This window comes from Physeter macrocephalus, unplaced genomic scaffold (assembly GCF_002837175.3).
Source record: "Physeter macrocephalus isolate SW-GA unplaced genomic scaffold, ASM283717v5 random_552, whole genome shotgun sequence".
Taxonomy (NCBI): Eukaryota; Metazoa; Chordata; class Mammalia; order Artiodactyla; family Physeteridae; genus Physeter; species Physeter macrocephalus.
The window spans coordinates 17,801-42,083 of NW_021145834.1; the positions used below are offsets into that span (position 1 = coordinate 17,801).

Below are 24,283 nucleotides of genomic sequence, written 5' to 3' on the forward strand. Positions count from 1 at the left end.
CTACATCAGTGATCCTCAAAGCGAGGTGCCTGGACCTGTCCCCATCAGCATCAACCAGGAGCTTGTTAGAAATGTAGGTTCTCGGGCCCCAGCCCAGCCCTCCTGTATCAGAAACTCCGGGGGCAGGGACCCACAGTCTGTCTTTCAATGAGCCTCCCAAGGCAATTCGGATGCCTGATAGAGTTTGAGAATCACTGGCTCAGACAACTGGGAATGGAGAGGAGGGGCCGGGATCCCGTGGGGCAGCGGCTTTTGTTCCTCTTGCTTCATCCCCCCAAGTGCCTGCTCGATATTCCCATTTTGCAGAATGGAAAACTGAGGCTGCCCAGCTGGGGCTGGTTGCCTGGTTTCGGGCGCCCCCTCGTGGCTATCGTGGCTATTTCTGTCAGCACTGCGTCCTGCAGGTAAGAGGGACTTTATGAGTCTTCCACCCCCTCCCCATATTCCATTCATTCATTCCACAAATATTTATTGAGCACCTACTGTATACCAGGCACTGTTCTAGGCCAGGAGGATACACGAATAAGCAGGACCAAATCCCCGACCTCAATGAAGAGACATCTAGGGAATTCCCTGGTGGTCCTGTGGTTAGGACTCCACGTTCTCACTGCCGAGGGCCCTATCCCTGGTTGGGAACTAAAATCCCACAAGCTGCATGGCGCGGCCAGAAAAAGAGAGAGAGAGAGAGAGAGAGACATCTAGAAGACAAACAAACAAGCAAACAAGACACAAGGCGTTTCAGCTGCTAATAAATACTTTGAAACTAATACAGATGTGATACAATGGCAACAAAATGTGATTGCAAAAGGCTCCACAGCCAATACGTATTAAGCTCCTATTCCAGTGTTTTCTGATAGAACTACAAGGCAAGCCCATTTCAGTTTAACTTTTTAAATGTCATTTAAAATTTTCTAGCAACCACGTTAAAAAAAATTAAAAAACCAAAAGCAGGTGAGATAACTTTTAACACTATATTTCATTGAACACAATACATTCAAAACTATTATCATTTCTACAGGGAATCGACAGGTGAAACCAATGAGCTATTTTACATGCTTTTCTGCACAGCTGCTCTTCCAAATCCAATGTGTATTTTACCTGCATGTCATTCATTCAGACCAGCCACCTGTGGGTCGCAGCTGGAAGGTGAAACTCTACTGTGTGCTCAGCAGAGTTCTCAGCACGTTATGGACGGACATTCATTCACTTTACTGTAGGAAACAACCCTAGGAGCAGACGCCAGTGTTGTTCCCATTTTAAAATTTTGTCTTAGTTTTCATTTTATTATTATTATTATTTTCATATATTTTTTTGGCCACGCCGCGCGGCATGTGGAATCTTACTTCCCCAACCGGGAATCGAACCTGTGACCCCAACACTGGAAGCATGGAGTCTTAACCACCGGACCGCCAGGGACGTCCCCGTTGTTCCCATTTTTTTAGATAAGGAAACCGGGGGGCCGGTGACTTGCCCAAAGCTGCCCAGCTGGGAAGTGATAGAAAATTCTCAGTGTGGGAATCCGGCCGGTCAATTGGTGGCACAGGAGCAGAATTTGCGCTCAGATCTGTGGGGAGGGAAGGAGCAGCCCTGCCACAAGCGTTGGGATGCTGTGCCCGCTGGAAGGTAAGGAAAGCAGTGAGGGGATGGGGGGGCGGCAGGGATGCGCCATTCATTCATTCATCCTTGAATTTTTCCACAAATGTCTCCTAAGGACCTGCCACATGAGCCAGTCCCTTGCTGATGCCAAGGGCTCAGCGGTGGCCAGCGCAAGCAGGGCGGGACTGGGCGTCCCTTGCCTCTGGGCCGGCAGGGGTTAAGGTCAGCTGCTCCCACGTGAGAGCACCTTGCGACAGAGCCACACACCCAACCAGGTCTCTCTCACTCTCGCTGGTTTGCCTGTGCCTGTCGCCCTGCTGGTTTCACCTGGCACGGGACCGGCTAGCCTGTGGCCACCACAGGGAGGCAAAGTTGGGCAAACAGGTGGGGAGACCAGAGCTCAAGCCTCGGGCCCCCTCCCCGCCCCGATGCCAGGCGGAAGCCCAGGCCCTAGCTCCTGTCGCCTGCCCAGAGGCCACCCAGCCTCCTAGACAGGTGAGTCCCCCACCCTGATCTGCCCACCATCCCGAAGGCACTGCCCAGACTGGGTTCCCCACTCTGGGGTCCTGGGCCCCCTGTCACCTCCCCCCACCACCAGGCTCCCCGGAAAGCAGGAAACTGACACTGCTGTGTGGGCATTTGACATAGTTTCTAAGGGATTATCTGACCAGCAGTTACTGCCCCTGGCAGCCCGCCCAGGATGTCATAGCCACAGACTTCAGAGGGTCATTGTTGGCCCCGGCTGTTGCAGGGGGGCTAAGGGGGCACAGACTGGCCTCTGATCCCCCAAACTGAAGAGGGGAGGCTGGCGGGGAGATGGCAGGGGAGGCAGCCTGGCACCTGCTTGGTATCTGGGCCTCCTGGTACTTCTTAAGGGGCCCCCAAGTTTTCAGACAATTGCATCCCATCTCTGTCCCCTCTCCAGGTGCTGGAGCCGGGGGAACGGGGGGTTCTGGGGAGGCTTATCTTGATTTCTTCTCTGGGTGAAATCTCCCAGTGGAGAAGTGCAGGAAGGGGCGGATGGCTGGTTGTCACAACAGTCTGCAGAGCTGACTGTGGGCAAGGAGCCAGGCTGGTCTCCGGGCAAAGGAAGCTTAGACCCAGGAGAAGACAGGGATCCAGTGGCAAGAGCTTTTTCTGGGTCATTTGCTACCAAAAAGTGCAGGACAAAGAGAAATTCCCAGCCAGCCAAGTGTCTGATTGCACCTCAAGGCCTCAAGGCTCTTTGTCTGGGCCCAAGAGGGCCCTCTGGGGCTCGGGAGGCATGAGCGTCCCAGTTGCAGGGTAGAGAGCCAGCCTGGCATTTGGGGTCACTCCCGGGAAGCAGAGCTGCTTAAGATCTGGCGTCTGTGGGGTTGGGAGGGGGGACATCTCGACTGTCAGATCCCACCCTGCCTGGGTTTGGAGAGAAAAACCCATGGAGTCAAATAGAGCTGGCTTCAGTCTTCCACTCTGTAAACTGGGTATAATAAGGGTCACCACGTCGCAGGGCTGCTGAGAACAGCATATGATAGAGCAAGTAACAGATTCCCAGTCATGCAGGGGTCAAGGTAAACTGTCCCACCCCAAATCAGAACTCAGAATGCCAAGCCAGTGGCAATGTCCAATCGCCTTCCTGTTTTGCGGAGGTTGAACCCGGGCTCAGAGAGGGGCAGCCACTTGCCCTGGGCTGCAGAGTAAAGTAGGGCTGTCAGCCTGATAGGAGTCAAATTGCGGAGAGTGGGGAGGTCTGGGGGCTGCCTATGCCCCCAGCCAATACCCCAGTTTTAGCATCTGTAAGAGTTCTGCCTCCCCGGCTCAGGGCTTCTGTGTGGCCCCAGTTCTGGGGAAAGTCCACCACGGGAGTTTGGGTTCCTGTTCTTCAACCTCGGGTCTGGCCTGGCGCCAGGGGAGCTGTGTTTGCTCAGGGTGGAGCCTGACACCCTTTGGAATGGGCTGAGGTTAGCGGGGAACATGAGACTTGGGAGGCGGGGGTGCCCAGGGAATGAACCTGCATTTATGGAGCACCTACTGTGTGCCGAGTGCTGTTCTGGGGCTTGAGGGTTCAGGGGTGATCAAGAGAAACAAAGATCCCTGCTCTTGTGGCGCTTGTGTTTTGGTGGAGGAAGACAGGCAAGAAACAAGAGACACAATAAGGAAGTAAATTGTATCCTAAATTGTATCCTGGGTTAGAGGATGGTCAGTCTTACAGGAAAAAAAAAAAAGTGAAAGACGTACAGGGATAGGAGTAAAACAGGCAGGGGGGTGTTTTCTAGTCTTAAGTAGAAAGATTAGGGGAGAATTCATTGAGAAGGCGACAGTTGAACAAAGACTTGAAAGAAGTGAGTAGTTGGGGGAGGGGCATTGCAGGCAGAGCACACAGCCCGTGCAAAGGCCCTGGGGCAGTACCATGCCTGGCGAGCTGGAGGAACCCCTAGAAGGCCTGTGTGTCTGGAGCAGAGTGAGTGAGGGGGAGAGAGGGAGGAGGCGAGGGCAGGGAGGGGACGGGGCAGGTCGAGCAGGCTGGAGGGCGGTGGGCAGACTCAGGTGCTCACAGGCGCCCTCTGGTGGCTGCTGCGGGGAGGACAGACTGTGGGCTATGAGGGCGTAACCAGGGACCTGGATGGAGGGGACTGAGCTGGTCCAGGTGGGAAAGGATGCGGTGGACCAGGTGGGGGCTCAGAAGTGAGGAGAAGTGGGCGGATTCTGGACAGATTTGGGGAGAACCAACAGCACTTGCTGACTACGAAAGACAGATTTCAGGATGATTAGGAAGAAAAGTGGGAAGAGTGCTCTGGGACTTGAAGATGGTAACAGGTAAGACAGAGTAGTTGGGAATCTCCTCAGGGAGGAGCCTTGGATGCTAGAGTGAAGGCTTTCGGTGTAATGGAGTTAAGGGATCTTTTTTATTTTCAAAAATGTAAAGCATAAAAAAAAATATAAAGCGTGACTCTCTATACTAATATAAAACAAACAGGTGCTTTATGAGTTTACTTAACTCATTAATTAATATGAGAACCAGCAAGATTTTACAGATTGTTTAAAGGAGAGAATATTGGGGCTTCCCTGGTGGTGCAGCAGTTAAGAATCCGCCTGCCAATGCAGGGGACACGGGTTCGAGCCCTGGTCCCTGGCCCAGGAAGATCCCACATGCCGCGGAGCAACTAAGCCCGTGCGCCACAACTACTGAGCCCACGTGCCACAACTACTGAAGCCCGCGCGCCTAGAGCCCGTGCTCCGCAGCAAGAGGAGCCACCGCAATGAGAAGCCCTCACACCGCAACAAAGAGTAGCCCCCGCTCGCCGCAACTAGAGAAAGCCCGCGCAGCAACGAGGACCCAACGCAGCCAAAAGTAAATAAATTAATTATTTTTTTTTAAAAAGGAGAGAATATTAAGAAAGAACACATACACAGGCAATCAATGCTGAAATGAATTTACAAATAGTTGTAAAGCTGGTCAATAGCCACAGGGAAATAATCAGTGGTCTCCACAGGACAAAATTCATTTGTATTTCTATGGACAGAATCCTTTGAGATAACACCAGTTTCTTATAATTTACAGAGTTGTAAAATAGTTCGAAGACCATAAGAAGCACAGATAACTGAAGAGGGTACCCAGAGCCTGGCATTGATCAGATGCTCAATAAATATCCTTGACCGAATGCTAGGGAGCTATGGAATATTCTTGAGCTAAAGCCACAGCTTGTTAACTGTAAGCTCATTGCTGAGATTGTTTGTTTACTTTTTGGTTTGGGGATCTTAGTTCCCTGACCAGGAATGGAACCCACGCCCCCTGCAGTGGAAGCGTGGAGTCTTGACCACTGGACCGCCAGGGAAGTCCCGACTTATTTGTTGAATGTCTGCTCTCCGTGCTGGTCTATGAGCTCTACCTCTGCAGTGTCCTAGGCTCCCAGAACAGTGCCTGGTATGCAGTAGGCGCTCCATAAATGAATGAATAGCTCATGGGGAACCATCTAAGATTCTGAACAGAATAGAAAGACCAGTGCTGTGTGCTTTAGCGGGACAGATTCCGGCTGTGGCAGGCTCAGCCTCAAGGCAGATAAGTGTCCGCAACATGAGGGGTGGGGTCTCAGGGGACCTTTCATGGGGTGTGGTGAGGGGAGCTGGTGTGGGTACAGGTGCAGAGGCCAGACTGAAACCAGGGATGGTGAGGAAGGTGTCAGGGGCCTGGGTTCTTCCGCCAGCCATTGCACGCAACGATGGAAGCTTGAAATAGACAATTTTGCAGGTGGTCTCCATCCAGCTCTGGAGAACACCATAACTCCCTTTCATGTTTTCCCAGTGGGGGCTTGTCTCCCTCCTTCTGGCCTGAGTGGGGGAACTACAAGGACCACCCAGGCAAACCTTTCTGTGCACCTGCTACGTGCCAGCTGCTTTAATTTGTGAACCTTCCCGATCATAGCGCTCAAAGTCGGAACCAGGTCCCATTATACAGATGAGGAAACTGAGGCAGGAAGCAGAGGGGCTGGATTCTCGCCAGGCACTGCTCTGCCCCCTGCCGTGGAGCTTCCTTCTAGGGCTTCCTCCCACCTAGGGGGTGGGGGGTGGGTGACACCCTCTGTGAGCCCCCTCCAGCCGCCCCCAGAAGGCTCTTCACCCCTCCTCGCTTTCCCCTCCCTCCAACATCAAAGGACTCGTCCTAAGGTGCCCTGGGACCCGCCTGGTGCCAACTGCTGGGACATTCCTCAGTGCTGTGCTCATCAGCAAGCCCACCCCACCCAGAAACTACCCTTCCTCCTGCGCCCTCTGGCTGAACTCATAACCCCAGTCCAGGCATGAGGAAAGCATCAGACAAACCCCAAATGAAGGGCATCGTACAAAATCCCTGACCCGTCTCCTCCAGACGGAAAAGGTCAAGGGACGAGGGGAGCGGAGCCCGAGAAGACGTGATCCCACAGACATGAACACACTGTGGGATACTGGATGGGCTCCTGGTGCAGATTTCACGTTAGTAAAACCTGAATACAGCATGGAGTTTGGTTAATAGTGATGAGGATGTGGTTTCTTAGTTTTGGCAAATATACCGTGGTGGTTATGTAAAATGTTAATGTTGAGAGAAACTGGGTGAGGAGCATAGGGGGACTCCCTGAATTATATCTGCAACTTTTCTGTCAATTTAAAACTAGTCCAAAATAAAATATTTCTTTTGTTTTTTGGCCACTCTGTGTGGCTTGTGGGATCTAAGTTCCGCGACCAGGGATCGAACCCGGGCCCTCGGCAGTGAAAGCGCCGAGTCCTAACCACTGGACAGACAGGAAAGTCCTCAAAATAAAATGTTTATTTAAAACACTTTTTTTCAGGGCCTCTGGGTTTGGACTCACTGCTCCCCCAGCTCCCGCCTACGGCCCCCAGTCTGTCCTCTCGGAAGTGGCCACCAGGGGGCGCATGTGAGCACCGAGTCAGGCCCCGCCCCTCCTCTGCCCACAGCCCTTCAGGGTCCCACCTCCCTGGAGACAAAAACCCAGGTCCTCCCCGCAGCCCACAGGGACCTGCACGACCTGCCCCGTCCCCTCCCTGCCCTCCCCTCCTCCCTCTCTCCCCCTCGCTCACTCTGCTCCATCCACACGGGCCTCCTCGCTGTTCCTCCAACACTCCAGGCATGGTCCTGCCCCAGGACCTTTGCACCAGCTCTCCCATGGCGCCTCCCTCACCTCCTTCAGGTCTAGCTGTTACTTCTGCCCAGATACCTCTCACTTAGGTCACTCCTATTAATCTCAGTACCACCTCCTCGGAGAAGCCCTCCTAGAGCCCCCAGCCCAGGTTGTGCCTCTGTACCTATGCTCTCAGAAATCTAGGTCGGACTTGTTATTTCTGTTACGTGATGATCTGATTATTGTCTATCTCCCCTGAGGACCCTTGGCTTCCTTTAGGGCAGGGACTGGGTCTGCGTCAGTGCTGGGTATACACAGTGGGCGATCAGTAAACCTCGAGTGAATGAGCCAGCGCCCAGCCAGGCTGCAGAGTTGCTTCATTCTTGGGCTCTGGTCAGACCTGTTAGACCACAGATAAGACCTCAGCCTCCTGCAGCCCCGCAAAGCAGCCTACACCAGCGAGACCCCAAGCTCCCAGCGTAAACGAACCCCCCAGGCTCCCACCCCTCCTGGCAGCCACGACCCACTGGGAGACCTCAACCCAGTCCCTACCCCCTTTGGTCCTCAGTTTCCCTGTAGTTGCTCAGAGGGGGCAGAGGAGGATCATCCCACAGGTTTCTCTGAATCCTCCCTTCCCCCACTCCTTCCGGCCATGCGCACACTGCCCCCTCCTGGTTGTAGCTGGCACTGCAATTTCAGACGGGAATTCTGTCCCCCATCACTTCTCCTTTCTGTACTTGGCGCATAGCAGGGGCTTGCAATATTTTTGTTGCGTGAATGACTGAATAGGTGGGAAAATGAATGCATGAATGACACCACCTCTGGCCTGTGAGGCAGCACTGGACGCACCCTTCTCCAAAGCCCTGCATTTGAGCACAGTGTCATCCGATGGGTACTAGGGAGACACTGAGTGTTCTTTTTTTTGAAATTTATTTATTTACTTATTTTTGGCTGCTTTGGGTCTTCGTTGCTGCCCGCGGGCTTTCTCTAGTTGCGGTGAGTGGGGGCTTCTCTTGCTGTGGAGCACGCGCTCTAGGAGTGCAGGCTTCAGTAGTTGAAGCACACGGGCTTCAGTAGTTGTGGCTCCCTGGCTCTAGAGCTCAAGCTCAGTAGTTGTGGCACTCGGGCTTAGTTGCTCCGAAGCATGTGGGATCTTCCTGGTCCAGGGATCAAACCCATGTCCCCTGCATTAGCAGGAGGATTCTTAACCACTGCACCACCAGGGAAGTCCCAGTGAGTGTTCTTGAGCAGGGCATGAATATGTGAGGTGGCTGAAGGAAGACCATGTGTCTTGTGGTGGTTGCCCCCCTTCTTAGAGGGGTTTAAAGTGGGGTTTCTCTACCTCAGCACTATTGGCTTTTGGGGCCCATCCATCCCCTGGGGTGTCAGGCTGGGAGATGGGGGGTAAATTACCCTACAGTGAGAAGCACTGGTATAGACTGAGCGGTGTGGGGTCGAACAGAGCCAAATCCAGGGCCAAATCCAGCTCTTCTAGTTGGGCTTGCCACTCGACCCATCTGGCCTCAGTTTTCTCAGCTGCAACATGGTCACGTGGATATCTGTGTAACTGTGGCTGGAGCAAAGCAAACACTCAATAAGCATGAGCCAGCTTACTTGTCTGATTTTGCCAGACCTACATCCAATCAGTAACTCCTCCCCAGTCCTCCCCAGTATTCTCAGCCACGAACCCCTGCATGCACGTGGCAGTGGGGAACTTATTTATGTTTTGTCCTATGAGTCATTAAAGCAAATACACATCTATTTAGAAAATATTTGACTTTTTTCTACCTAAAATCATGTTGGGTGCCACCTGCTGGTGACCCAAGGTCATGTCGGGAAAGTCTGAGCTTTCCCCTTTAGCCGTGAGGTTCCAAGCAGGTCCTTAGAAGGGGGCTTCTGCAAATGTTTATTGCCTTGGGGGCATTTGGGGACCCTTGAGGGGTTGATTCTGGCTAACTGGGGTCTCCAGACTAGGTTTTGGGGGATAACTGCAATGCGGAGGGGTGAGATATCAACTTTGGGGGCCTCAAAGATTTTGATTATATTCTCTGCCTTGTACACTTGGCAAACTCTTATCCAACCCTAAAAACCCTAGTGGCAATACCCCCTCCTCCAGGAACACTTCCCTGATCCCCCATTTTCCCCTCTGCCTGCCCCCTTCCCACAGTCTGGAGTTCCTCTCTGCCCAGTCTTGACTGGATGAGGCTGGGAAGGGGCGTCTATGCCCAGATTTGCCCCTTCAACCTTGGCCTGAGATGGGGCACAGGAACAACTGGGCCTCAGGGTCTATTTTTTTTTTAAGCACAAAGGAATGTGTGGGTGGGGCCGATGGTGGCTCCACCCATCCAGGTGACTTCCTCCCTCCCTCACCCCCAGGTAGAGGGTTTCCTGCTCTCGTCCTGTAGTTCCTAGACCGGGCTCCTGAGGGTGAGGCTGGGTGAGGAGAAGGAAGCCTGACCTTAACTCAGAGGAGCCTAAAGAATTTCCTCCGCCCTCGCCGCCCCGCCCTCCCCAGCTGGGGACCCAGCCAGGTGCTAGGTGTGAAGACGGGCGGGTACCACTGGATTCGGGGCAGGCCCAGAGGCGGCCGCTGTGCGCCTTCAGAGAGTCCATGCCCCTGGCCTCCCTGGGCCTCCGTTTTCTCTCTCTAAAATAGGGTAAACCTCCCGAAGATGGAGGTGACCCGAGAAAGACCAGCCCTATGCTCCTGAGGTCTCTGACCCTTGACTAGCTCCTAATCCAACAGGTCTCCCTACTGAATTTCAACATGTAGAGTTTTTCGCGGATGTTAAACTTTCCGAAGCGCAGGCTCCGTTCCGAACGCGGCTGTAATCCCTGCCGGGTCTTCCTTGCAGCCTTGCCTGGCTGGTCTCCAGCCCTGCCGCAGGCTAGTGCTCAGCTGGGCGGAAAACCCGGCCTGGAATTACCACCACTGGGCCTGGATCCTGGGTTGGGAGGGGAAGAGGGGACGAAGGCTGCCTCGGAGGCGTCCCGAAGGCGTGTCGGGGCGGGGGCGGGGCCGGTAGGGGCCACGGAGGAGGAAGAGGTGCAGGTGCAGCCCCGGCGGCGGAGCGGGCTGGAGGAGGGCGAGAGCCGGGCACCTGCTTCGCCGCGACCCTCCCCAGCCTCCTCCCTCACGCCAGGGTGGGGGCCAATCGTTTCTAGGCCCCCCTGGGGCAGAGGCACTGGACGGCCCCCGGGTGGACTATGGCGGTGAGATTCCAGGCGAGTAGCCCGCCGAGGGCGGGAGGGGGAGGGGACCGAGCTGGGGTCCGGGCTGGGACCTGGGTCCAGGAGCCCAGATCACCCTCTGCCTAGGTAACAGATGGGGAAACTGAGGCCCAAAGGAATGTGGTGGCTAGCCCGAGGCTGCACGGGCAGAGGCGTCCGCGCCCACTGGCCTCCAAAGCGGCCTCCGGGGGCTTCCTCTGTCCTGGGTCTGCCTTCGCAGGTAGACCTGGGTTCAAATCCCATTTTTTCTGCGTAACTTTGGGCCGGTGAATCCATGCGTCTCCGAACCTCATCTATAAAGTGGAAGATGGTCACTTTATAGAAGGACGTAGGAAGGATTCCAGGACAAAAGTGTGTTGCAAAGCGCCTGGCACGTAGTAGGTGCCCGGTTTCCCGGGAGATCAGCGGAGTTAAGCTCGAGCACTAAGGGCGGAACCGTGGGCAGGGACTTCATTTGTGGGCGGGAGCGGCTTTGGCGAATGCGGCGAGGCTGCGGACGAGGGGATCCCCATTTATTGGGTGCCTACTGTATACAGAGCCGTTCACTTGGGCGACCTGGTAGACATGGGCGTCGAGAGCCCCGTTTTGCACCGAGCAATCCGACCGGGGCTGCGAGAGGGAATCCCTGTGGCTCTATCTGGGGGGAACTTCGCTCTCCAGGGCTGAAGCTTGAATCGACTTTGTCACACCCACCCCACTGGGTCTCAGGTCGGGCCCCAGAGGGGTAAACAGGCCTAGGCTGTTTACGTGGCTCGCCCCAGGCCGGACCGCCCGAGGCTCTAGGGCCGGGCAGTTCTGGTTCCCGCCGCCTCCTTCCCGGCAGCAAGGAACCGCTCCCAGAATCCAGTCCCCAGCTCGAGTATTTGTGACCCCCCCCTTCCCCTCCCCCTCCCTACCTCCGCCGTTGTTCCCAGAGGTTGGAATGGGGAGGGGGAGAGCGGACAGCAGCCTGGTAGCCAAGTGCCAGGGGCGGTGTGACTTGGTAAGACCTGTCCCTCTGGAGGCTTCTCCTCTCCGGTGTTTCTGTCCCTCGCGTGGCAGGGGGCGAGGACGAAGGCCCGGGCCCCGCCCCCTCGGAGCGCACCTTGACGGGGGCGGGGCTGAGGAGGCTAGGAACTCAGGACGTACCTGGTTGAGTTCCTGGCGGAATCAGCCTTTTATTCCACCACTCACGCATTCCTCAAACTACCGCGTTCCTGGTCTTGTGGGGACAATGCTGGGGTCCCAGGGCCCCCAGCCCTGCCCACTAGGAATCCGCTGACTAGAGGGATGTAGGGGAGACAGGTGGACTGGAACATCCCAGGCTCCAGTAATCAGGGACGTAAAATGTGGGGGGGGGGGCGGGGGGCCTTTAGGACTCATTTCCTGGAGGAAGAGACAGTGGTACTAGGGCTGTGAAGGATGAATAAGAGTTTGCCAGGGAGCACAGCATGTGCAAAAGCCTGGAAAGGTGCTGATTGGAGGGCCCATCACCAGCGTACCCAGAGAGACAGCCCTGCCCAGCCTTCACAGCCCAAGAGGAAAGACCAGAAACTTATTAATTGATGATTAAACAGGATAATTTAAGATGGTTTTGGATGTCATGAATAAAACCTCATAAATTAAGTAGGGAGGGTGGTAGGGTGCCAGGGAAGATTGGCTAGTCTAGTAGGGTCCCCTGGGGAGGCTGCATTTGAGCTGAGACCTGAGTGTCCGGGGCAGCTGTGTGCATCCTGGGAGGGTAACCAGGCACAGGGGACTGCCAGGGAAATGTTTGGAGGTGAACTAAGTTGAGGTGGGATGTGGCGTTAGGCGTGACCCCATGGGTCATGGAGAGTCCTGCAGTATCCATGGAGGCAAACCTACACAAGTTGGGACAAGCCCCAGCCACCTGCGCCTGCCCCCTTAGGGGCCCTGACTCCCTGTGGGCTGTTTCTTAAAATAAGGCCAGGAAATCAAAATGCTGGGAGGCCGTTTAATGACACTAAGCATAAAATCAAAGCAAGTGAAAAGATTCTGTTCTGAAAAATAAGTTCAGAAAGAAAAAAAAAAAAAAAAAAAAAAAAGCAGAAGGATACTGTAGCCCGTAGCCCGGTGGTTAAGATTAAAGGTATGGGGGCTTCCCTGGTGGCGCAGTGGTTGAGAATCCGCCTGCCGATGCAGGGGATGCGGGTTCGTGCCCCGGTCCGGGAGGATCCCATATGCCGCGGAGCGACTGGGCCCGTGAGCCGTGGCCGCTGAGCCTGCGCGTCCGGAGCCTGTGCTCCGCAACGGGAGAGGCCACAACAGTGGGAGGCCCGCGTACCACAAAAAAAAAAAAAAAAAAAGATTAAAGGTATGGGACGGGCTGCCAAGGTTTGCAGAGCGCTGTGTGAGCTCCAGCAAGTTACTGAACCTCTCTGGGCTTCCTTTTCCTCCCCTGGAAGGCAGGAATAGGAGAAGTGCCACTTTCTGAGGTCACTCAGGAGTAAATGAATGGATACGTGCAATGCGCTCTCTGGCAGCGCACGGAATAGTGTTGCTTAGTACTATTATGCAGAGGAAGAAGGTCATTATTATTACTGCTCACAACAACACTGTCATCTCTCCTAGAGGCTCCTTCTGCTGTTTGTGCATGACTCCATGCCCGCTTCCCACACCTCAGCGCTGAAAGACGGGGCGGCGGGGGTGAGGGAGGTACCAATTTCACAGATGGGGAAGAAGAGGCTGGGAGAGGCAACACCACAGCCAGGAAAGGGCAGACTGCAGGATTTGAGGCTCAGTTGAGAGAGCAGACCTGGCTCCCAGGAGTGTCCGTGAGGCCCTGCCCTTGGCTTTGTTTCCCTCTTCTCCGCCCCCTACCTACCTCGGGGGAGCCTGGAATGCTGCTCTCCCGGGAACCTCTAAGAAAAGGCACCGGAACACATCACACCAACGGAGGGCTCACAGGGAATCCCCCGCCCTCGAAGTGCTGGGCTGGGCAACCAGGCTGGGGAAGGAGCGTCATTTCTACAAGGCCCCCCGGGGTAGTGGGACAGCCCCGCAGAAGGTAAGGGATGGGTGGGGGCTGGCTTCCCCGGAGGGCTCCACATCCCCCCTTCTGCCAGCATATCCCGGCTGAGTGACCTCTACTCCCAGAGCCTGTGATCTCATCTATACCCTGGGCTTGAAAATAACAGAATCCACGCCCTGCAGCCCCACCCTCCAGCCCCACCCTCCAACTGCTCTGTTGTCTTGGCAAGTGACTTCCCCTCGCTGTGCCTGGCTTTCCTCTTCTGTGACGGGGGATAATAGAATGCCCCTTAGTGAGCAGATTAAATGAGATCTTACCTGTGAAGTGCTTGGCGCAAAGGAAGCACTTCATTCATTCATTCATTCATTCATTCCTTAGATAGTTGGAATCTCTCCTATGATCCAGGCACTCAGGCTCAGCTTTGAATGAGGCAGATAAAAATCTCTGACCTCTGAAGCCAATATTCTAGAGGGAGAAGGGCAGTGACCAGATTTTAAAAATCTAGAGAGTGTCAAGGGATCACGAGTTCTGTGAACGAGGAATCAGGGAAAGGAGGATAAACTGGTCTCTTGTGGGATGGCAAGCGTTCCAGTTCCAGACAGGGTGGTTGGGAGAAGGAGGTGAGGGAGCGGGCCAGGTGCAGATCTGGGGGAAGAGAGATCCAGGCAGAGGAGATGGCTCGTGCAAAGGTCCTGGGGCAGGACCGGGCTTGGTGTGTGGGAGGAACATCGAGGAGCCCTGAGTGTCTGGAGCAGAGTGAGACCCTTGTGTCTGCAGGCCTTGCTAGATCCCCCCCACCACCACCACAGGGACTGAGACAGACCTTCCAGAGGGACAGTGACAAGGACTAACATTTCCTCTGCTCCCACCACAGTATGGTACTATTAACATTTGGAGATGGATCACTGCTTGTGGTGGGGTCTGACTGTGCACTACATGTAGGGGTTTGAGCAGCATCCCTGGCCCCCACCCCCTCGATGCCAGGAGCACCCCCCAGTCATGACAACCACAGATGTACCCAGATACCACCCAGTGCCCTCTGGGGGAGGGGGTAGAATGGTCCTGGATTGAAAACCACTGATTTAAGTCCATTTTGCAGATAAGAAAACTGAGATCTCAAGAGTGGTAGCAACTAACTCACAGACTTTGGCCATGGGAGTCTCAGAGCCAGGCTCCACACCCAGGTATGGGGACCCCTGATTGCTCTGATAGACCTCATGTCCACCTTCCCTGTCACCTCCCACCAGGTGCTGGACATGGAGGAGCTGACCATCTGGGAACAGCACACAGCCACGATCAGCAAGGTGGGGCCTCCCTCTCTCTGCGTGGGTGCTGACGGGAATGGTGGGTTGGTTCCTGCAGGACAGCCTTTGTCCCAGTGAGAAGCAAAATCACGTTCTGTCTCTCATCACCCCTCAGGACCCCCGCCGAGGCTTCGGCATTGCAATATCTGGTGGCCGAGACCGGCCCAGTGGATCAGTGGTTGTGTCCGATGTGGTGCCCGGAGGACCAGCTGAGGGCCGGCTACAGTGAGTGTCAAGGCAGCCAGGTTCCGGCGGGGGGTGGGGGTGGGGGGACACATCAAGAGGAGGGAACGGTGTGGGCCAAAACCCGGAGGCTGGAAAGTGCCTGGCGCCTTCCAGCTCTGTCAGTACATGGCTTGGGGCTGGCAGCAGGACAGTCAGTGACTAGCCCCCACTCTCCTCAAGGCACTGGTCCTCTGATGAGTTCTGGGGGTCATAGTGGCCCCAGGATGCTCCTGGAGCGAATATCCTGGAAACCTTTTTGGCTGGAGGGAGAGAGACCCAGTGTCCTGAGCCCTTGGGGGTAGGAGGCTCCTGGGAGTTATGTAGGGAAAATGGTTCTGGGACCCAAGAGGCTGACGGGTGATATGGCTCAGCTCAGAATCAGCGACCAGCTTCAGAGAGAGAGAGTATGAAATGGACAGGGAGAGAAGGGGAGAAAAGCAGGAAGAGGGGGCCCGAGAGAAAGAAGTGAGGGGGTACAGGGACACCAGGTGTAATTGCAGCTTGTGTTCTATGGTTGCATTTCACTATTATGTGGGTTCTGCGATCAGCCCCATTTTACAGATGAGGAAACTGAGGCCCAGAAGAATAAATGTCTTCATGAGTCTGGGGACACCAGTGAATCAGAACCAGGCTTTGTACACGTGGGGGTACCTGCCAGGGGCCCTCAGGGCAGGCCTGGGGAGAGGGGCTCCTGGGTGATGTCTCCTCCCTGAGACCTGGTCTCCTCCCTCAGGACAGGGGACCACATCGTCATGGTGAATGGGGTCTCCATGGAGAGTGTCACCTCCACCTTCGCCATTCAGATACTCAAGACCTGCACAAAAGTGGCCAACATTGTGAGTGGGGTCTCGGTGGGAGAGGCAGCCCCTGGCTCAGGTGGCACTTCTGCCCCTGGCTGAACCCCAGTCCTCCTGGTCCTGCTGCCCCTGGGCAGTATGAGTATAAGCTTCCCCAAGCAAGTGGAATCTTGTCGCCATTCACAGCTTGGATGTTAAGGCCCAGAGGGACCAGAGTCCCCCGGGGTCCCCCATGGGATGGGGCAAAGCCTTGAGCTGCCCCCTGCCACCCCGACCATCTCTGCCTGCCCTAACAGACAGTCAAGCGTCCCCGGAAAGTCCAGCTACCCGCCACCAAGGCCACCTCTGGCGTGGGACACCAGGACTCGGACGAGGAAGATGGGCCGCGGCGGCTGGACGAGGCTGACCACGGCCAGGGCTACGAGGGTGACACGTCCAGCGGCTCTGGCCACTCCTGGGGCGAGCGCTCCCGCCGGCCAAGGACAGGTCGCCGGAGCCAGGCCGGCAGCCATGGGCGCAGGAGCCCGGGCGGCGGCTCCGAGGCCAACGGGCTGGCCCTAGTGTCTGGCTTCAAGCGGCTGCCGCGGCAGGACGTGCAGATGCGGCCCATGAAGTCCGTGCTGGTGCGGAGGAGAGACAGCGACGGTGAGCGTGGGGGCCACGTTGTCGGCAGTGGGGCTTGGCATCCCCGGGAACAGGCAGCACTGCTGCCCCCAAATCTGATCACATGTGGTGTGTGGTCAGCAGAATAACGGCCTCCAAAGATACCCACATCCTGGATCCTGGTCCCAGGACCTGTGGATGTGTCACCTCATAGGGCAGAGGGGACTTTGCAGGTGGGGTTAAGTTAAGGCCCCTGAGATGGGGGTGACCCTGGATTCCCCGGGGGCCCCAGCATCATCACAGGGTCCTTATAAGAGGGAGGCGGGAGGGTCAGAGGCAGAGAGAGACGGCAGATGCTGCGCTGCTGGCTGTGAGGATGGAGGAGGGGCCGCGAGCCAGGGATGCGGCGCCTCTAGAAGCTGGAAAAGGCGGGAACCGAGGCTGCCCTGGAGCCTCCGGAGGGACCAGCCCTGCCCACGCCTGCATTTAGCCCCGTGAGACCCATTTCAGACTATTCGATAAATTCGTGTTGTATTATAGCCACTAAGTTTGTGGCAGTTTGGTACAGCAACAGGAAACTCACACATCATGACATCAGTAGACTGTCGAGGGATTAGTAGGTATAGAACAGTAGGGACGTGATCTCTCATTCCTGTCTTGAGTCAATGGCAGTATTGTGACCTTGGAATTCTGGTCATGATGTGACAAATGGCACTGGGAGATCTACCCCACATTGTAATTTTAATAATCCTGAAAACGCTCATCATGATGTCACTGAGTATTGGGGTTGTGACCCCTAAGCCGCTTTGGTGATGTCATCAGGGTGTTGGGAAGGGACAACCTGGGCTCTGCTCCTTCTCAGGTGCCTGCTGCTGACTGCTGCGCGATGATATCAGAATCCCTGCCCCAGGGCCTTTGCACGGGCTGTTCCCACCACCTGAAATGACCGTCCCAAGACCCCTGCAGGGTTTGCTCCCTTGCTTCATCCAAGACCTGGCTCAGACATCACCCCCTCAGAAAAGCCGTTCCCCGACGACCTCGCCCCAAACTGCCCCTCCACAGCAACTCTCCCCACCTCCTGGCTTACTCTCTCTCTCTCTTTTTTCCTCTTAATACTTTTTATTTTTAAAATTATTTATTTATTTATTTATTTTAAAATGTATTTATTTATTTTTGGCTGCGTTGGGTCTTCGTTGCTGCACGTGGGCTTTCTCTAGTTGCGGCGAGCAGGGGCTACTCTTCAGTGCGGTGCGCAGGCTTCTCATTGCGGTGGCTTCTCTTGTTGCGGAGCGCAGGCTCTAGGCGCGTGGGCTTCAGTAGTTGTGGCTCGCGGGCTTAGCTGCTCCGTGGCATGTGGGATCTTCCCGGACCAGGGTTCGAACCCGTGTCCCCTGCATTGGCAGGTGGATTCTCAACCGCTGCGCCACCAGGGAAGCCCCCCAGCTTTCTCTCTTCCCAGTGCACAGCATCACCGGGTGCTCGTGTGTTCCACCTCCCCCAACTACAGGGGACCAGGTCTGCTTTGTCACCCGCCGACAGGCACCTGCAGGGGGAGCGTGCCCGCTGGAAAGGGGCAGCAGGCTGAAGCCTGCCCCCTCCCTGCACGACAGCAGCCTGGAAGGTGGGATGGTTGAGGGCAGGCGAGAAGGCTGAGGTCCGAGAGCCCCTGGCAGCCCAGAACCCAGGCCCTGCCTCAGTTTCCCTCCTCTTCCCCCCAACAGATTTCGGGGTCAAACTGGGCAGTCAGATCTTCATCAAGCACATCACAGAATCGGGCCTGGCTGCCCGGAACAGCAGGCTCCAGGAAGGAGACCTCATCCTACAGGTGAGCCCAGGCTTCCTGTCAGGGGGCAGGGAGACCGGGCCCAGAGGGTAACCGTGTTACTGAGGCCTATGGCACGGTCAACAAAGCTGGTTCTGAACCACTTGCCTCCTGCATTGTGGCCTGTTTCACAAAGGTTGGAGATGGCTATGCAGGATTTTCCCCCCTTCCCCCAATCTGCTGCAAATCCATTGCCAAATGTTGGTTTCTAGCACCCCCGTTGGGTTGTCTGTTTCTAGTATCCCCAGAATCACATGACCTGCTGGCTACAGCACTGATTCATGGGCCTGCCTTAGGTCCCTGGATGCTAATGGTCCAGAGACCAAACTTTGAGGAGCAGCTCTGCCTTAAGAGCTTGGTTTCCTTCTAGACTCCTCCCCTGAAAATCTGTTTCTAGTGATTCCTAGTGTTTGATATCCAAATCATTTCTGGTTGATTGTTTCTAGAGTTTCCTCAGAGTTATCTGTTTCTAGTGACCCTGAGGAATTGTCTGTTTCTAGTAGTTTGGGGCTGACAGCTGAAACAGAGCTTGGAGGTGGGGCTGGGGGCTAGAAGGGTTACCGAAAACAGACATTCCCAAGAGAAAATGTTAGCAATGTATTCCCGGTGAGCGGAGATGACACTAGATCCCTCCTAGGAATTGTATGTTTCTAATCCACTTCTAGATGTCTGTTTCCAGTACCTCCTAGAGATTGTCTGTTTCTAGTATCTAAGTATTTACTCCCTCTCCCCCAATTAGAGTTGTTTCTAATATCTGTTCCCAGTGTCTCCTGAGAAATTTCCCCCTCTGGGGAAATGAGAGTCAATGCATGTTTAATTTTTCCCTAGCGCCCCCCACCAACCCCTCTTAGAGAACTGTGTTTCTAGAATTCTTCTGGAGGTCAGTTATTGGCATAGTCTCCTCTCACAGCAGGAATGCAATTCTATCATTTTCTGTTGAGACTGTCTGTTTTTAGTAACCCCTGAGGGTTGTGTGTTTCTAGTCCCCCTCACCAAGGTATCTGTTTCTAGTATCCCCTATCTCTCATGAACTTGCTTCCTCCTTCCTGATCCCTTTTAGATCAACGGGGTGTCCAGTGAGAATCTGTCACTGAGTGACACACGGCAACTGATCGAGAAGTCAGAAGGGAAACTGACTCTGCTCGTGCTCAGGGACCGAGGCCAGTTCCTGGTGAATATCCCTCCGGCCGTCAGTGACAGCGACAGCTCCCTTCTGGAGGGTGAGGGGCCAAGAGGCCGGCCCTGGGAGGCTCAAATGGAGGGCCAGGGAGGCAGGCTGTGCCAGGCAGGGCCAAGCAGGAGTTGGGAAGCCTGGCCCTGAGAGGCTCAGAGAGGGACAGAAACTTGCCCAAAGCCACACAGCAAGTTAGGGCTGGAGGCCCTCAGCTGAGCCTTTCTCTGGTCTGGGCCCCTTTGCTTAGAGGGGTCTGATGTGCCCCTCTGTGAAATGGCAGCCTGGAAGGCATACCCGTGGCTGAGACACGCTTTCCCCTGCAGACATCTCAGACCTCGGGTCAGAACCGTCTCAGGCGCCACCATCCCATGTACCACCGCCACCCCAGCATGGGCAGCGGAGTCCGGACGCCAGCCGAACCAACTCCCCCATGTATGTATCCTCATCGGCTAGAATGGCCAAGTGGGATGGGAACATGGGCCTATCTTTTCCAACATGGGGTAGGCTTGAGGGTGCAGTCATGGCGGCCTGCCTGGAAGAGGCCTCTCCTTCCACACACAGTCCTTCTTGCCTCCTTATTGTGGCTCAGGGTTCTTGGTCCTGGGAGAAGCAGATATGGGCGGACTTAAAGCAGAAGGGAAAACAGAATTTTACAACAAGCCCTAGAAGACTTCAAAATGCCTAAGCCCTGTCACCGAGCAAGGCTTTTAGAGAGTTCTCTTGGGGGCGAAATAGCCACAGCTGTGTGCAGGGATTAGAGGATTATGACGATGATGTTATTCGTTATGATGATGTTTATAAAAGGGACAGAGTGGCAGTTACTTTGTTAGTCTCCTGGGGCTGCAGTAACAAAGTGCCACAAACTGGTCGGCTTAGAACCACAGAAATTTATGGTCTCAAAGTCCTGGAGACTGAAGACCCAAGTCACGGTGTCAGGGCCACGCTGCCTCTCAAGGCTCTTAGGGGAAAATCTGTTCCAGGCCTTTCTCCTAGCTTCTGGTAGCCTCCGGCATTCCTAGGCTTCCAGGTGGCCATCTCCCCGCTGTGTGTCTTCATGTCATCTTCCCCCGTGTATGTGTCTCTGTGCCCAGTTGTCCCCTTTTTATAAGGACACCAGTCAGACTGGATTAGCCACCCCACCCCCACCCCAGTATGACCTCAAGTTCACTAATCACATCGTGATGACCCTGTTCCCAAATGAGGTCCCATTCTGAGATCCTGGGGGTTAGGACCACAACAGATGAAGTTTGAGGGTACACAATTCAATGCCTTAAAAAACATGACTGCACAACACTTGGGGATTAGGTAACAGGCACCTCACTTAAGCCTGCAGTCCCCTGTGAAGCAGGGGGTTGTATCTGTTATCTACAGCCTCATAACAAATGACCCCCAAACCTGGCCACTTGAAACAATGGTAAACATGTATTACCTCACTGTTGCTGAGAGTCAGGAATTGGGGACCGCTTAGCTGGGTGGTTCTGGTTCATGGTCTCATGATGTTACAGTCAAGACGTGGTCTAGGGCTGTGGGCTTTTGGGAGTGAACGATCCCCTTCTAAGCTCCCTCGCATGGCTGTTGGCAGGAAGACCAGGAGGTGGGGGTCATTGCGGTCCATTTTAGAGGCCAGAGGAGGGCCCACGCCAAGGCCCCAGATCTTACTCCACCACTAATTAGGGCACTAACTAGCGGTGACACAAGGAGATGGTGTGTGTGTGCTTGGCCCGTAGTGAATGCTCTTTATTATGATTGTTATAATATAATTCTTGCTTGGGAATATTAGACAGCCACGAAACAGGATGTCTCCAAGGGTATACTGAAAAGGCCTTGGGAAAATGCACTTGGCATTGTGTATGGTGAATGAACCGGATTGCAGAATGACACAGGGCGGCATCTCAAAGGGTTTGGGGGACTCTTGTGTGATCTTCCCGGGGACTCCATGGGCACACAGAAGGATCTGTGGACAGACGGCTCCAAGTAGCTTGATGTGTTTCTCCGATGCAGACCCTGTACTCTTTGAACCTGCCCCGCGAGACCTGGGCTGGGGGTACATCATTCTCAAGTGTCTTTCCCCACCCCCAGTCACTCAGCACTGGGGGTTCACAGGCTGTATGTCGGAAATGCTAACATATGGCCTGATCTTGATTTTCTTTCAGAAGTATATATTTCCTCACCGTTTCTTTGAAAGCATCTGAAAGATCTGGAAAGTAACTCTTCTGTGCTAACAGTGGGTTGATTTTGCAGGGAACTTTCCTTCCGTCCTGTGGTTTAACTCTGTGTTAGTCTGCTCAGGCTGTTAGCAAAATACCATAGGCAGGAGGCCGGAAGTCCATGGCCAGGGTGCTGGCATGGCCGGTTGCTGGTGAAGGCCTCTTCCTGGCCCATGGACGGCCGCCTTCCTGCTGTGTGCTCCCACGGTGGAGAGAGTGATCTCTGGTATCTTTTATAAGGACACTAATCCCATCATGGGGGCCCCACCCTCATGACCTCATTTAAACCTGGTCACTTCCAAAGGCCCGCCTCCTAAGACCATCCCACTGGGGGTTAGGACTTCAGCATATGAATCTGGGGGGACACCGACATTGGGTCAAGAGCACCTTCTATAACTTTTCACTAATATTAAAACAATAAACATGACTGTTTGTCACAGGCTCACCTCATTTTGAGGCCTTGACTCGACTCAGCCATCCCAGGGCTCGGAGGAGGAAACTGGGGCTCAGAGAGGGGAAGCAGAGGGCCGGAGGTCACACAGCTGCAGAGGGGCGGGACCAGGATTAGAACCCGAGTGCCGAGGAACTAAAATTCTTCTAAAAATTGCTGCTCAACATCCCCCCACCCCCACCTCACCCCAAACCTGTTCCCCACCAGGGAGAGCCCCCAGCTTCGGCAAGAGAGTTCAGTGGACTCTAGGACTGCGTCAGAAGCAGGTGAGCAGAGGGCGGTGACTCTGAGCACCCCTCCTCTGATTTTTCTGATCGCAGCCAATGAGGCTGTACCGAGCAGAGCAGGGAAGGCTGGCACGGACCTAAGAGGCCAGGGACAGTTCCCTGGGAAGAGGCGGGGGGCTGGGGGCTGCATTCCAAGGGGCAGGGACACCCCCCTGCAAAGGTTTGGCGGCTGGACCAGTCCGTGTGCTCGGGAAAAACTGGCTGTTCCCTTTCAGACTCCCCGAGGCAAAGGAGCTGTGACGTGCACAGCGTGCCCAGCGGTCAGAGCGTGGAGGACCAGGGGTATGTGCCCCAGGACAGAGCCCCCCAGCTGAGGACTCGCACACCCGGGGCTGCCTCCGGGTTCCCATCACCTGCCTTCTCGCACCGGCATGGGGGTGGGGCTCTCCCATCCAGGGCCTGAAGCCCTCTCTGCCTCACCGCCCAGGTACAGCCCCGCCTCGCGAGTGGTCCGCTTCCTCAAGGGCGCAAACATTGGGCTGCGGCTGGCCGGAGGCAATGACGTGGGCATCTTCGTGTCCGGGGTGCAGGCGGGCAGCCCGGCTGACGGGCAGGGCATCCAGGAGGGAGATGAGATTCTGCAGGTGAGCGGGGGAGGCTGGTGGTGGGCCTGCTGGGTGGTACCCGAGTCTGTTACTGCTTGTGTGTCCTCCCCCGGGGACCCCCTGGGGACTGGCAAGACCCCCAGAGACCTTCAAACATTTTAAGGCTTCCCAGCCTGGGGCATGACCTTCATGATTGGGTCATGACCTTGTGCAGGTCACACCCTTGTTGTCAACGTCATGACCTCGATGTCCAGCTCACGACCTTTCCCAGGTCACCGCCTCGTTATCGATGTCACAGTCTCCGTTTGTGTCACTGAGTTGACCGTGTCCTGACCATGTTGCCCGGGCCGCATCCTTGACGCCTGCCTCCATCCACAGTCCCTTTCTGTGCCACCTCCCGTCTCCCGTGTCCGGGTCGTGGCCTTATCCGGGTCGCGCCTTCGTGGCATGTCTTTACCTCCATGATCATCAGTGTCTGTGACCTGCTGTCCGGATCCGTATATTGTGTCCCTGTCACGACCGCATGTGTGTCTTGACTCTTTCAAGTATCACAAAATTCTCCCCAGTCTCCTGGCCCTGTCACAGCTGTGACCCCTCGTTCCCATGTCTTGCTGTTGACAACCCACAGAGCCTCGGTTATGCCTGTACTGATTGCATTCCCTGTATCCTGGTTTCTGGGCCAGACCTTCACGTGTGTGTGTGTGTGTGTGTGTGTGTGTGAGATGCCCAGGCTGCCACAGGGCAGTGCCCCTTTCGGAAAGCCATCCCCCAATCTCTGGGGCTCTTGACAGCAGCTCTGGAAGGAGTTGGGTGGAGGGCTTTGTCTGGAGGAAGAGCTGCGATCTTGTGCCCTTGTCCCACCCCTGCACCCACTTCCCGGCAGGTGAATGATACTCCATTCCAGAACCTGACCCGGGAGGAGGCTGTGCGGTTCCTGCTGGAGCTGCCCCCGGGCGAGGAGGTGGAGCTGGTGACGCAGCGGAAGCAGGACAGTGAGTGTGTGTGAGTGTATGTGTGTGAGTGTGTGAGAGCGTGTGTGTATGTGACAGTGCAGCTGGGACCCACGGCCAGGCCCCGGGGAGGGGTCGGGTCTGGGCGGTGGCCCTGCTAGCTCACGGAGCCTCCCTGTCCACAGTCTTCCAGAAGATGGTGCAGTCCCGCGTGGGCGACTCTTTCTACGTCCGCATGCACTTTGAGATGGAGCCCAGCCCGCCGTCCGGCCTGGGCTTCACCCGCGGAGACGTCTTCCACGTGCTGGACACGCTGTACCCCGGGCCTGGGCAGAGCCATGCCCGCGGAGGCCACTGGCTGGCGGTGCGCATGGGGCGTGACCTCCGGGAGAAAGAGCGGGGCATCATCCCCAACCAGAGCAGGTGGGGACCGCCCACTGCAACAGGGCACAGCATCACTACTTAGCATCCTTGGTGATTCACTCTGGGGAGCTCAGAAGGCTCAGGGCTGACCCGTCAGTGCTTGTAT

General features: G+C 55.5%; 1 protein-coding gene across 2 annotated transcripts in view; it reads left to right on the forward strand.

Moving 5' to 3' along the window:
• The first annotated feature begins 1,886 nt into the window (after positions 1-1,886).
• The window catches only part of TJP3 (tight junction protein 3), a 29,969-nt gene continuing 7,572 nt past the window's right edge, over positions 1,887-24,283 (forward strand). The window contains exons 1-13 of one of the 2 annotated variants that reach the window (XM_007105981.2): positions 1,887-2,091; positions 14,637-14,693; positions 14,809-14,918; positions 15,652-15,754; positions 16,012-16,360; positions 18,040-18,143; positions 19,201-19,360; positions 19,638-19,746; positions 22,180-22,238; positions 22,475-22,541; positions 22,687-22,843; positions 23,688-23,796; positions 23,940-24,177. In XM_007105981.2, the coding sequence (XP_007106043.1) occupies positions 14,646-14,693; positions 14,809-14,918; positions 15,652-15,754; positions 16,012-16,360; positions 18,040-18,143; positions 19,201-19,360; positions 19,638-19,746; positions 22,180-22,238; positions 22,475-22,541; positions 22,687-22,843; positions 23,688-23,796; positions 23,940-24,177 (1,613 nt within the window). In that variant the 5' untranslated portion in view covers positions 1,887-2,091; positions 14,637-14,645. Of the gene's footprint in view, positions 2,092-10,394; positions 10,413-14,636; positions 14,694-14,808; positions 14,919-15,651; positions 15,755-16,011; positions 16,361-18,039; positions 18,144-19,200; positions 19,361-19,637; positions 19,747-22,179; positions 22,250-22,470; positions 22,542-22,686; positions 22,844-23,687; positions 23,797-23,939; positions 24,178-24,283 lie in introns of those variants that run through there. The other variant, XM_007105980.4, reaches the window with a different exon arrangement.